The sequence below is a fragment of the Cebus imitator genome, unplaced genomic scaffold, assembly GCF_001604975.1.
Source record: "Cebus imitator isolate Cc_AM_T3 unplaced genomic scaffold, Cebus_imitator-1.0 Scaffold33, whole genome shotgun sequence".
Classification (NCBI taxonomy): domain Eukaryota; kingdom Metazoa; phylum Chordata; class Mammalia; order Primates; family Cebidae; genus Cebus; species Cebus imitator.
The window spans coordinates 5,671,803-5,686,372 of NW_016107348.1; the positions used below are offsets into that span (position 1 = coordinate 5,671,803).

General features: G+C 45.0%; 1 protein-coding gene across 1 annotated transcript in view; it reads right to left on the reverse strand.

Annotated features, from left to right (window-relative positions):
- Positions 1–304: 304 nt before the first annotated feature.
- The window catches only part of NIBAN1 (niban apoptosis regulator 1), a 159,066-nt gene continuing 144,800 nt past the window's right edge, over positions 305–14,570 (reverse strand). The window contains exons 10-14 of the mRNA XM_017524403.2: positions 13,195–13,356; positions 10,635–10,745; positions 8,580–8,687; positions 4,840–4,951; positions 305–2,520 (exon numbers count right to left, since the gene is read on the reverse strand). Coding sequence (XP_017379892.1) covers positions 1,406–2,520; positions 4,840–4,951; positions 8,580–8,687; positions 10,635–10,745; positions 13,195–13,356 — 1,608 coding nt within the window. The 3' untranslated portion in view covers positions 305–1,405. The remainder of the gene's footprint in view (positions 2,521–4,839; positions 4,952–8,579; positions 8,688–10,634; positions 10,746–13,194; positions 13,357–14,570) is intronic.

Here is a 14,570-nt window from a genome sequence, read left to right on the forward strand (position 1 = left end):
AACAGAGTGAGACTCCATCTCAAAAAAAAAAAAACAACTGGGGGAGGAAAACCGAGATGTAATACCAGGGACTGGAGTTTTTAGGAAACAAGCTGGTATTTTTCTGAAGGAGAAGAGAACAACTCCTTTTAATCTTTTGGCAGTAAGTCTCTTCCATTTTCAACATTAATGGTTACAGAAGATGTGTTTTGTCTATTTTCATTAAAATGTAAGTTCTAGGAGGAACTTACACCATGGTATCCCCAGTGCTTGGTATATAACAGAGACTCAATTAGCTTGCTGAATGACCAAATAAATGATTTCAGCTTTTGGTAACATCTTTGGAACTTGAGGGCATATACCTTGGCTCTTGTCTTTATTCATTTATTTATTCATTCATTCATTTTGTGCCCTTCTGGGAATGAACCAGGACTGTTTGAATGGAAAGAGAGGAGAAAAAAGCTGTCATAGTTTGAAAATTGGCACATGTTTTCTTCTAGATTAAATTCCCTTGGACCTTTTAATTTATGCTAGAACAAGCACCTTATCTTTTCTTTTTTTATTACTAAGCCCAACACCATGCGTGGCATGCAGTAACTGTTCAAACAATGTTTGTTTACTTGATAGGCGTTAAGCTCGATAATTTAGCTAAGCCCTTTGTACAGTCTAAGCCTAATTTGGAATGCTTTCAGGCTTACCCAGGCTAATAAAATTTTCTTGCCTCACCTGAATTTCCTGAAAATGTGATTAATTAATAAGAATCATCAAGATTAATTAATAAGAAATCGATAGCAGGATGAGGAACAGGCCCAGACAGTCCCGCACACCATCACACCTTCCTCCCTCCATTTCTGCTCAGCTTCTCTTGATTCTATTGGGCATGATTGGCTCTGTGGGGCTCCACCCAGCAGGGGTGGCTGTTCATGACCTACCCTTTCTTGCAGCCTGACTGTGGACAAACGTTGAGTCCTTAAGAGATGGTGAAGCAGGCATAGTGGACAGTAAAGCTAGACTTAGAGTATACATTTGCATTCTCAAACAAGATTAAAAAGCTTTAAAGTGCATAAGAAGATTGCTCCACTGAAAAGTGCAGAGTATATTCAAAACTGTGAACCTACTGTTTTCTCAGTCTTCCCTGCAATACTGGTCCCTCCTCAGACATCCTGAACTCCCTCTTGCCCAAGTACGCCATCGCCTCTGTAATTCTTATTAAAATACTAAAGGAAAAATTCATGGTAGAACAATTCAGTTCTACAGAGGTTTGCTTCAGATGCTCATGCCCTGTGTGCATTTCCTCTGGTTTTATTATTCAAATGAAGAAAATATTTAAACATTTTTTGGTAACAGCTCACATGCAACCCCCTAAAAATACCCCCCGTAACCCTTTGGCTTTGTTCAGAGAAAGACTTTAGCCAAATGGTCCCTTTCACTCCTCTGAGGGCAGCTCTGGGGAACTCTCCTGGCCACCTTCTCTCTCCGTCACATCATCTTTGTGTGACAGCAGGACATCTGTGTTGGGAGCATCCTCCACCACCCACTGGCACTCATGAACTCGGGCTACCTTCATCTCTGCATTCACACCGGCCGCGTCCTGGGCTGTGCTGCTTTGCCCTCCCATCTCTTCTTGTTCCTCAGAAATCTGACTCTCACTGAGGCAGACGGGGTCAGAAGCTAAAGTGCAGCCCTCTTGCTGCGAATCCTCCCCTTCCTCGGTGCCCTTGCCCCCTCTTCCATCATGGGCAGCGAGTGTGCAGGCCTCTCCTAGGAGCGCCCCCTCCACGGGCTCCGGGGGCTCCTCAGTGAACCCTCCACTGGCTGGCTGAGAGGAAGGGCTGCCTGCCTCTGGAAATCCCCCCAACTCCTCCCTACGGGCCTCGGGAAGGGGAGTTTGGGCCTCCCTGTCACTGACTTCACTTTCTTCACAGTTGTCCAGATGGGTGGCAGCTGCCTGACTGGCTTCTTTTTCCTCTTCTTCATTTTCTTGGGGAGCAAGGCTCTCCCTATTTGTATCTTTTTCTATCGCTGGAGCAGAATCCACTGGTACTTCCACGGACACCGTCAGCAACTTTCTGAGCTCCTTCAAGGAACCTGAGGCAGTGATGGGTTCTGGCTCTTCCTGGATGGGTTCGTCATCCTCAAGGGTCCCGCCATACTCCAGCTCTGATGAGCATGTGCCCGGGAGTCCTGCCATTTCCTCTGCTGCCACAGGATTCACCACGGGCTCATCCACTCTTGAAATAATCACCTGCTCAGTCCCACCCGGGGGTGGGCTGGGCCCAGGGCGAGAAAGGCTTTCTCCTTTGGCCAATGAGCTAGGGACCTCAGCCTGCTTCTCTTCCTCTGACTCTTGGAATACTTCGTTACTGAGGGTCTCACTACCCAGAACTCCTGGCAGAATGGCAGAAGCTCTCCTGGCAGGGCTGGCCTGGTTTGACCCTGTGAGGGGCTTTAGATCTGTTAAGCTGGACACACTTTCACTGGGCAAGGCCATGTTGTCTTCAAATAAGTTGTGTTTCTTCAGGATAGCAGCTTCCTTTATCACTGAGCAATATCAGAAAACAAAGCATGACATTAACACTCTCCCTTGGTCACCTGGATTTTCTGATTATATTGAGAAGCCAAAGTAGTCCCCTCTCAGCCTCTCTGGCTATACAAATTTCTCCATTTCAAGAGATGTAAGACCCAGCTTACATCAGGGAGCCTTTCCGTGATGACCGAAGACTGTAAACTCTTTTTTTTTATTATTGTTTTGAGACAGAGTCTTGCTCAGCCACCCAGGCTGGAGTACAATGGCGCATTCTCGGCTCACTGCAACCTCTGCCTCTCAGGTTCAAGAGATTCTCCAGCCTCAGCCTTCAGAGTAGCAGGGATGACAGGTGCGTGCCACCACGTCTGGCTAATTTTTTTGTATTTTTAATAGAGACGAGGTTTCACCATGTTGGCCAGGCTGGTCTCAAACTCCTGACCTCAGGTGATCCGCCCACCTTTGGCCTCCCAAAGTCCTAGGATTACAGGTGTCAGCCATAGCGCCCGGCCTCAAAGACTGTAAACTCTTTCCAAGCTCTGAGCCTCTGTAGCATTCATTCATTCACTTATTTAAACAGCAAACATTTGCAGGGCATCTAACATGGGACAGGCCCTGGGAATCCAGAGATGAATAAATTGTAGCCTCTGTTTTCAAGACACACGGGGTCTACAATAGTATCACCTGTATCCCTCTGGGAGGCCCCAGAACATTTTATTAGATGCTAATATGGGTGGTTCCAGTTTGTCCACCCGGACCGAATTCCTCTAGGGCAGGGGCAGGCCTTACACTTCTCTGCCTTACCTTGCAGTGCAGTCCTGAATGTGTAATAGGTACTCGGTACTGCACATGCAGAGGAGACGGCCAAAATGAAGACGCACGTGCAGCTAGCTCAGGTTCAAAGGCCTCGAGAGGGGCAAATCCAATAACAACAACAACAGGTGACATTTTTGACCACAGCCCTCCTATTTATGGCTGTGCAGGGACCGTAGTGCCCAACAATATCACCTCCCAGGATGCCATTCATATCAAAGGCAGTAGAGATTTGTGTATTCAGCGTAATTTTTCAGCAGTTAGCTGTAGAGTTTCCTTCTCCAACAAAATCAATATATTGTGACGATTTCCTAACAGAGAGCAATAAAGTGGAGGAAAGGAGTCCTTTTCTAATTCACCCAAAGGCGCCCATGGTGGACTGGCAGTAGCCTTGACCGAGCCCTTCCTTTGTGCAGACACTGTGCTGACACCTTCTATTCCTGGTCTCATTGGATCCCCTGGAATTAGCTACTGGACCCTAGGGCTTGTGCTTGGCCAGTTTTCAGTGAGGAAGGTCTTTTGTGATATGCAGACCTTCCCAAAGGAGACCAGATATGTTTGTGGCCCATGGTTTGACGGTAGCCCTCTCCAACATTTGTTTGTTCATTTGACCGAATCTCACTCTGTCACCCAGGATGGAGTGCAGTGGCACCATCTCAGCTCACTGCAACCTCTGCCTCCTGGGTTCAGGCGTTTCTCCTACCTCAGCCTCTGGACTAGCTGGGATTACAGGCATGCATCACCACACCCAGCTAATTTTTAAATATTTTTAGTAGAGACGAGGTTTCACTATGTTGGCCAGGCTGGTCTAAAACTCCTAACCTCAAGTGATCTGCCCACCTCGACCTCCCAGAGTGCTGGGATTATAGGCGTGAGCCACCATACCTGGAACTCTCCAGCATATTTTTTAACAGTTTTCCTATACACAATCCAATCCCAGGTAAGGCGTGATTCCTGAGGATATTGGGTGCCAGAGCCCTACCAAGACTTGCACGGCACTGCATCATCATCCTGCGCCTTCTTCTGTCTGGCTGCGTGGAGGCTGGGAATGTGCTGAGAGAGCCATAAATAAGCCTTGCTGCTGGAATTGCCTCTTTTCAGCTTTCATGGGTGGGGAGCGGGGGCAGTTAGAAGCCCGTGCCTAAGAAGGGCCCTTTTTCCTTTGTTCTGTCTGGAACAGCAAGAGGAAGACAGCTCTTCATGAGAGACTCGAGGTTTAATCTCACTTAGCCTCAACTTTCTCATCGGTAAAATGAAACTTAAAATTCCCATCTCATAGTGTTCATATTTTTGTATTAAAAAGGGAAAATAATATTTAAAGAGCTAGTTTAGTATGTGCTTAATAGTAACACTCAATCGAGATTAGTATCCTTCCTTCTTTCCTTCTCTCTCCTCATTGTCTCCCCACCTCACCAACGTCCACTTCCTCTACTCTTTTCCTCCCTGACTGGCCTTACAGAGTCCCATTTCAGGGGTGCTCCCCTCTATGGAGAGTCCCTGCAGCACAAGGTAGCCTTCCTTACCTTTCAGAGTTTCATCAAGCAGGATCTGATGTAAAATCTCCTCATAGACATTTTCAACGTGGATCATATTGGTATGATCTGCAAAGATGAACTGCTCATATTTCTGAAGCTCCTGGAGAGGAAGAGGTAAGAAGATAAAGATGAAAAGACATGAGATGCCTGTTCTTAGAGGAGATACAGAAAGGACAATTCCCACTCATGATTCCCTTCTTGGAGGGTGTGGGAGGAGAAAAATGTTGGCTCGTGGGAAAATTACTCAATTTATCAATATTTTATTGGGTTCCCTTCAATTCAATTCACTGTCTAGGCACCACGCATGACCTCAACACATCTCCTGTTACTGTTGATGATAAGGTGTGGAGTTCACTCAGCCTCTGGTGCTTTCCTTGTACTGGTCATGCATTTTATGCTCTTCATGCAGAAAGACAGCACTGACTTTTTATCATCTCAAGGCCTCATTAGTAGGTTTGGAGCCTCCTTTTTTCCCTGATCACCAAGATGTTTCCTTATTCCTTTTTTTAAAATGCCAACAGCACTTTACCAAGGAATGTTATAGACAGTAAAATGTACAGATAAGTACAGCTCAGTGGTTTTAAATATGTAAATATACTTATATAACCATAACCCAGATCAAGGAGAATGTTTCCATCACCCCCAAAAGTCCCCCATACCCCTTTCCAGTCTGCACCCCCCAAGATATGAACACTGATCTTAAACCTATCATGGTAGATTTATTTTTGCTTGTTCTTGAACTTTATAGAAATGAAATTATAATTATTTTGCATTTGTTTTTGAGATTCATCCATGTTGCTACGTCTATCAGTAGCTAGTTTCTTTTTATTGTTAAGTGGTATTCATTATATGGATAGACAAAAATTGTTCATCCGCACTCATGTTGATGAAAAGTAAGAAATTTTTTCGATTTTCAACCATAAATATAATTGCTGTGAACATTCTTGTACAAATTTTTTTGTGGATTTAAGGGCTTGTTTATGTTGGGCATATACCTAAAAACGAAGTTGTTGGGTCACAGGGTAGATATATGCTTAACTTTATTAGAATGGGGCCACTTTAGGAGTTGGGAGAATCTCTAGTCAAGTGCTCTTCAGAAACGTTCTCCCTTCCCCGACACTCATTGATTCCTTCTAGGATAGCCCAGGCACAGTGCATCTCTTAACCTTCCCTCCTTTCCATGGGCTTCCACATGGCTTGCCTTTTATCAGCATGAGGATAGGGCAGGTATCAAAATGTACCAAATCATATCCCAGTGATTTACTCAGTAATCCTTGTGCCTCACGGTGCTGGGGGAAGGCTTCCCACATGTGGCTCTTAGAGAATCAGGGACTTAGCCATGGGATTTGTGGTCCCATGCCTGGAAGGACAGGATTTATAGCAGGTGATCAGAAGTACCACCTCAGACAACTCCCAGTGCTAGGACTTTGGGGCACTGTAGCCCGGATCACAGTGGGTAATAATGGATTCCTTTATACCCAACCAAGAAGAAAGGCAAAGGATTAGAGAGAAATGAGCTTCAATGACTCCCTAGAGGGTCTAGAGGTAGGACTGTTGCACAGATTTGGAAAGAGCATTGCCCAGGAGACTGGACACTGCCCTGGACTAGCTAGGGGACCTGGGTGAGCCACATCACTGATCAGTGCCTCTGTGTCTTCCTCTACTACATAAGAGGCACAGACTCACGCCGGCAACACCCCTTCATCCTTCCACGTGGTCTCCCATTCCTGTTCCCCTGATTGTCATTCATCCCTCAGGATTGGGTGAAAGCATGACTCTGGAAGTCCTTCCTGGCTGCATAAGCAGAGTTTGGCATTTTCCTTGAGGCAACTGCTGTGTTCCTCACATGGCATCCTGTTTGTCTGTCTCTTGTTCTCCACCAGGAACTCCAGGACTGCAGGGATGCTGGACTGGCACAATGCCTGGATCACATGTGATGCAAATCTAATACATACTTGCTGACTCAATAAGCAATAGACCTGTAAAATTTCAACCAGCTAAATAATTCCATGGGAAGGGGTGCTTTCTATGGACGTTTATACTGTTGTGAAGTGATCAACTCTACAAAACAGGTCTTCTATATTGAATTGATTGGACAGGGCCATAGGTTCAGTTCCCTGGGCCAATTAAATTGGTAGGTGTTGGGGAGTCAGAATCATATTTTCACAGTTCCCAGACAATTCTGATAAATAGCTAGGGATGAGGTTGAGTACCACAGATCTAGGAAGCTGCTGCTTATAGAACCAAGGGGAATGTACTTTAGTAAAATAAAGACTCCTTCTATGAAGCAGTTAATCCTCTCATTCATCTATTCTGTAAATCCAGATTTTTAAAAAGCTCGTGATGCCAATATAATAGCCTCCATTACCAAATACTCTGTGTCACAAGCTCTTTTGCAATCGATGCCTCCTGATTAAAAAATTACAAGAGCCCCTTACAGATTGGGTAGAGCACACCCTGCTGATGCTTGGAAAGACGGGAGCAGATGAGAAGGAGAACTTTCCTTACCTTTCTCCTGAGAGGAGGTGGCTCTGAGGCCCCCAAACTGCTTTTGGGATTGAAAAAAAAAATCCTAAGCAGAACATCTGTGTGCAAACCCATCTAGCAGTGGACACCATCATCATTTGGGCTGCTGAACTGTTCTGTCATGTAAGGCCAAGGGTCAATCCCTTGGCTTAATCAAATCCTTTCCTATTAAAGAAATATGCCCCAGAAATAAATGCCAAATACATCTAGTATGCTGATGATGATCTGAAGAAAAACAGCATTTACCAACTATGAAGATGACCAAAGAAATGTCTGGAGTAAAATAACTCAGGCAAAGGCTTTTAATGTTCCAGTGCTTGGAGACTCTCCAAGCTGCCAAAATGCCCCTTTTAAATTCCAAAAACCTCTTTATCATTTGCTCCAAGAGGAGGCAAGCCTTGTTCCAGGTTAATAGATCATTCTTAAAATGCAGAAGTAGTGATAATAATAGGGGTAGTAGGACTTGATACCATTTCCTGAGTGCCTATCACATTACAGGTAAGTGTGAACTGGGTTCATGCTCTGGTGGCCACCAGGTCTGTGACCTTTGCTCAGTGGCTCAACCACTCAGGTTTCCTCATCTGTACAGTGAGGGTATAAATAACACCACCTCCTGAAGCTGTTTTCAGTCTCTGCTGGCCCACTGCTCTGCTCTGCAGATGAAGTCACACCCTTGTAATCACGGCTCTCACTGGATACTCAATGTTTGTAGAGGTTTTAAATGGTTTCACTTATTTCATTAAGCAATATTATTGGATTTAATAGAACAAATATCCTTCTGTAATCATGTTAGCTAAGATCTTTTCTGGAGGCAGTGGTCAAGTTTCAGAGGACATGTTGGACCCATGAGTCATACTATAATGAGGAACACCTGGTATCCTTAGATATTCTATGTCGACTCTTAGTTTGGCTCAAATTCAGATCACTGTCCTTTGAGATTTTGTCTAGTCCAGGGGTCAACATGTCTGGCTAGCATCTTGTTTTTGCAAATAAAGTCTGTTTATACGTAGTCAATGGCTGTTTATGCACTACAACAGCAGAGCTGAATAGCTACAACAGAAATAGTGTAGTCCATGAAGCTTCAAATATTTACTATCTGACTATTTACAAAAATGTCTGCCAACCTCTCCCTGGTCTATTCGAACTTGTTTGAACTTCAGAGACAAGAAGAGTAAGCTCTTTAGGGTAACTCATCCTCTTACTGGTTTGCATGTGGACGCCAGGGCCTTCTGCACAGTGGGAAGCGTGATTTGAACTAGTGCCTCTTGAAATATCTTCTTCCGGATGGTGCTGCTGTCATAATCATATTGCTGTCAATACAGAAACACATGTTAAATAGTAACATTACAATCTGTTGACTTATGCTTAAACAAAAAACTCAGCCACCCACTTTACCTCTCTTTTCCCACTAATGTCTGATAACTCTTGTACGTCCAAAGCCTCAGAGATCTTTCCGTGTAATTCCCTCACACTGCAGGTACAGGTTGTAACTGATAATGACCCATCTCACTCTTACCTTTTACAGGTATAGAAACTGAGGCAAGATCAAAACAGAGTGGTGGCTTCTGCATGATAAAGAAGTTGGTGATAGAACTGGGGGTGAGTTTGTACTTTATTGCTCCTGTCCCAGGTAGGTTCATGGAAACCATGGTCATCTATTACTCCACATCCTCAAAGCAGGGTCAGTGGGTTGTAATGATTCCACAAAGGAGGAGAAGGCCTGGCTAGTGTCTCCATTAATACTGTGACATGTTAGCCAAAGAAGTTCAGTACCCAGAACAGGAAAGATGATTCTCTCTGTTCTGCAATGGACATCCCAACATGGAAACCAGGATTTAAGTTTAGATGTCACTTCAAGGGGATCACAGATAAATCAGAGCATCATCACAGGCAGTGAGAAGAATGGTCAGGCCAAGTGAAGAGCGGTCAAAGAGATGACGGTGTTTATTTTGGAGATAATAACTTAGGGCAAATTATAACTCTATTCAAACAACCAAAGGTTGCCACGTGGAAGAAGGCTATGAACAAAACGAGTAGAACTGGAATGACCAGCGGTAAGAACTTTGGTCTAACATAAGAGAGCATGTTCTTGCTGTCAAGAACTAAAATGGGCTATCCTGAGAGGTAGAAATCTTCCTGACAGTGCAGGTGTCCGAGCACTAGTGGGACTACCCATCGTGGGAACCTGCTGAACACTGAATATGAAGTTGAACTAAATGCACTCACAATCTCTTGCGAACCCGAGGACCTAATATTTGAACAACTTTCTAGGTTTTTTCTTCCCTTCTTTCTATATGCTTAAAGCACGTGACACTGATACTATCTTTTCTTTCAGCTCCATTGCAAGTTCATTACTATGTGTGTTACCATGATCAGTATTACTTTTAGTATCAATGATTTGGTTGCTAGAGTTTCCTCTTGCTGTGAGGCATCAAGATCAAGTCCGACATTCAGAGGCCACCCCTAGGCTCTGTGGGACTTTGATCTTCTGTTCCAGGGCACTGTTTGGGGGAACTAGGTAGCAGCAAAAAAAAATTAGTGGACTAGGTGTATGATAGTTTATCCTTAAACTCACCATTAACCAGCCTGTTGAGCTTAATTAACTCCCATTAACTTTTACAGAATCAGTTCCTCATCTGTACAATGGGGGCATATTCTAATCAATGCACAAGTTCTTGTGGGGATCAAGTAAAAGCCTTTAAAATATAATATATATGTGCAAGTTGCTATTAATAAAACTATTTTAATATACACTCATGTTGAAGTACATTTAAAACAATTTCATATGGTAGGTTTCTTTTCCTTGGAGTATTTCCTTTACTATGAGGTTTTGATTTTTCAAAATCAATAAAATATTTGCCAGTTTAATGGATTTTACTATACTGCAACCTCTTTGAAGAAAGGGGCTGTGCTTTGCCTATTTTTACATCCCACACAAGGCTTATAGTGGACAGCCAATAAATGTTTGTCAAGTTCGATCTCTATGAAGGCTGGGATGGCAGGCCTCCAGCTGTGGGTAATGAAGCTGGGGACCAGCAGAGGCCACTAGATGGCAGAAGAGGCATGGAAGTCACACTGGAGAAACCGGCGGATTGACAGTTGCTGGACTTCGGAGAGGAAGGGGTGGGGAAGGATTAGAGCAAAGGAGAGAACATGGTATTTTCCACTTCACAAAAGAAACAGGGGAAACAAGAGAAAAGAAACGAGAGAAACACATTCTCATTTTATGCTTCCCACAAACAAGATAATGGTTTTACCTTTAAGACTCGGAGCTTAACCTTCTCAATGGCAACTGCAGTTTTGGAGGCCTCTCCTTGGAGATGCGGGGAAAGCAGCTGCTCGAAAGTGAACACTGCATTCTCCATTAGCTAGAAACCAGAAGGGACACAGAAACAGACAACAGTCAGAGGCCTGGCTACGTGGACCTGGAGAGCAGGGGCCATCACAGAGGAGTGCTCTCGGCGGCTCCTCCGGAGGTAACCCAGGGCAACATCACCGCGCCACCAGGGTTGTGAAACAAAAAGTTACACGGCCACAGTGGGAGCAGGAAGAAGTTGGAAAACCCAAAACCACGGAACTGAACAAGCATTCTGTCATCTCCATGGGCACTTCTGTTCTTTGATACCTGCAGCCACTGATTAAGGGATGAGGCGGGAGCCTTCTTCAACTGATTTTTGGCTGCACCTCCACTTTTAAGTGGATGTAACCACTCTGTAGCACATCTCCTCTCTCTGCAGGGCTGGGAAGGGGGGCAGGTCAGGGATGGCTGGGGACAGTGGCTGACACACTCATGGGTCAGAAAGCAGAATTAGTTCAGGTATCTTATTCTCGGCACCTCTGCCTGTGTTCCCGTCACCAGGGTCCAGTATTGCGAAAGAGACTTCTGCTAAACTGTTGCCCAATTTTGTTCCTTGTTCCTCTTTAATCCCTTACAACTCAAGGGTTAGATAAAATGTATCATTAATCCTGCCCATAACTTTTATGAAAAAAATGTTCCTTTCTTCCCCAAGCCTGAGATCTCAAAGCATCCAATATATACCTTTTTTTTTTTTTTTTGAGACACAGTCTTGCTTTGTTGCCCAGGCTGGAGTGAAGTGGCATAGTCCTGGTTCACTGCAACCTCTGCCTCCAGGGTTCAAGCGAATCTTTAGCCTCAGCCTCCCAGTAGCCGGGACTACAGGCGCACACTACCATGCCTGACTAATTTTTTTGTATGTTTGGTAGACATAGGGTTTCGCCACCCTGTCCAGGCTGGTCTTAAACTCCTGACTTCATGTGATCCACCCTCCTCGGCCTCCCAAAATGCTGGGATTACAAGCATGAGCCACTGCGCCTGGCCACAATATATACCTTTATCACACTTTCAACACTGTAGTGAATTTATCTAAGAACATGTCTCACTCAAGGTCCCTGAAGTGGGATCTGGTACATGTCCGGCCCACAGTTAAGCTCTGGTTAGAGTATCTGTGTGAAATGGCATGGTGTGCTTTAGAGCTTTCATGACCACACCCTTGTTCATTTAGGAAACACCATAATGTGGAAGGAGTTTGTGCTATTCATTCCTGTTCCTGGGGAAAAAGTTCCTTATGAAAAAAAAAAAAAAAAAAAAGAAACCTGTCAGGTAGACACAAGAAATTCAGATATGAAGCTGTCACTGATTGTTTGATTGATTGGTTTACTGTTAATTACGTCAGGGAATTAATTTAAGCCAGTGGTTCTCATTCCTGGCTGCATATTAGAGGTAGCAGGAATCAGGGTAGGCAAGTTCTATCAAAAAGTAGCCATATAGGCTGGCCACGGTGGCTCATGCCTATAATCCTAGCACTTTGGGAGGCTGAGGCAGTCAGATTGCTTGAGGTCAGGAGTTTGAGATCAGCCTGGTCACCACAGTGAAACCCCATCTCTATTAAAAATACAAAAATTAGCCGGGCGCGGTGGCTCAAGCCTGTAATCCCAGCACTTTGGGAGGCCGAGGCAGGTGGATCACGAGGTCAAGAGATCGAGACCATCCTGGTCAACATGGTGAAACCCCGTCTCTACTAAAAATACAAAAAATTAGCTGGGCATGGTGGTGCGTGCCTGTAATCCCAGCTACTCAGGAGGCTGAGGCAGGAGAATTGCCTGAACCCAGGAGGTGGAGGTTGCGGTGAGCCGAGATTGCGCCATTGCACTCCAGCCTGGGTAACAAGAGCGAAACTCCGTCTCAAAAAAAAAAAAAAAAAAAAAAAACAAAAATTAGCCGGGTGTGGTGGCACATGCCTGTAGTCCCAGCTACTGGGGAGGCTGAGGTAGAACAATCACTTGAACCTAGGAGGCAAAGGTTACAGTGAGCCAAGATCACACCACTGCACTCCAGCCTGGGTGACAGAGTGAGACACCGTCTCAACAGTAACAAAGTACACACCCACACGTGCACACACACACACACACACCCCGTATGTATGTATAGAGCAAAGTACTCATATATATATATATATGGTATGTATAGAATCAGAATCACTGGGGATGGAGCTTAGACATCAGTATTTCCCTCAGGTGATTCCAATATGAGCCCAGGTTCAAGCACTGATGTGACAAATCAAGTAGCTATCAATTAATGCTACTTTATTTTTCTAAGCTATGTCTTCTCTATGATGTTCATCCACATGGGAGGAAGATGAAGGCAGTGGAGGACAGAGCCTGCCCTCCCTCAACATGACAGCTAAAGAGATGGGATATATTTCCCTGAGCTACACTAGCAGCCGGTCTCACTGGCCAGCACCCATTTCTCTGCTCTCTCTCTGCCCTCATCCCCATGGATGCCCCGGCCACACTTACCTCCTGCATGTAGTTCTGTGTCCTCTGAACCACCAGATCAACGTGGGGGAATCTGAAGCGGCTCTTGAGATCCTGCAGGTGCTCGTGAAGCAGGCTGACTTTAGTATAGCAAGGTTCCATCTTCACGGAATGCAGCGGAAGATTCATAAGCTGGTCTAGATGCTGCATTTTGGTGAAAGGAAACATTAAACACCCTCAGATTTAGAAGTGGTATTGCATGCATATTGCATATTACATACATTCTAAACAATCAAATGCACGTTGTTAAAGTGAATCACTACTTGGATCCCTACATCTGTGACACCTTCAATTGTCTTATTTTCCTCCGGTTCCTAGGGAAGCTGTAATGCTAGGACAGAAACCAGCAGAAACACCAACTGGATGATAGGAAGACCCAGGGGAGCACCCAGGGGGACTCCAGTCTTTGTAAGCTGTTGATAGACTCTAAGCTCCCACTTCCAGAGCTTAAGAACCAGGCAGGCAGGCTCTGACACATGGTTGCTGCTGGGCTCCCAGGCTTCCAAAACCTTCTTTAATGAGTGACACTCCTCTTAAAAAACCCCAGGGAGGTTGGGATGCTCCCTGGACTCTTGGACTTTGGAAGGGAAGCCAGAGTTCGCCACAGTTCTGTGAGGCTCTGCCAGGGCCCACAGGGCTTCCCTCTGCTACAGGTTGCTTCAGGTGCTAGTGGACGGGAAGTGGATAGGCAGAGGCCTGACCTGGGAGAAGGATCCAGTTTGAAAAACTGGGGTCCCTCCTACTCTAGTTTGCACTCAATTGATGAGGTCATTACGCTTCTAGGATCAGACATCTGCTAAAGCCCTAAAGTGCTATCAACAGATGCTGTCGCAACAGAATGCATTCTGTTTTCCAAACTTATTTTAAAATCATTTTTTAAAGGGAATACTGGAGGTTTCAAATAAACAGTGGAATGGGTGGGGTGGAAGGAGGCAGAAAGAAAGGTTCTGAAAATGGAGGCTCTAGAGAGAACTGGGGGATGAGGCAGGGTGCATATGAATAACACAGGATGCACTGTCCGGCTGTGCCTCAGGTCACACTTTCCTTTTTCTTCTTTTCCTATCTTTTCCGTTACTCAGGGCAACCATCTTGCCCAGAGACCGCGTATTGAAACTCCCAGTAGGAGGTTTGATTAAAGATGAGGGGAGCCATCGGAGGGCACATTTAAGCCTTGCCAGTTGGATATTGGGTGCTAAGCAGAGTGGCTAATGTCTATGTTTTATAACACGAATTTTGCTCTGGCCAGAATGAAAAAATTAATTTTTCTTTACAATGCAGCTTGGCCCCCAGCACAATGGCGCAGCAAGCTGGGTCACTAGGGCCACTCAGGGAAAGGAAACCCAGAAGCCTGGCATGCT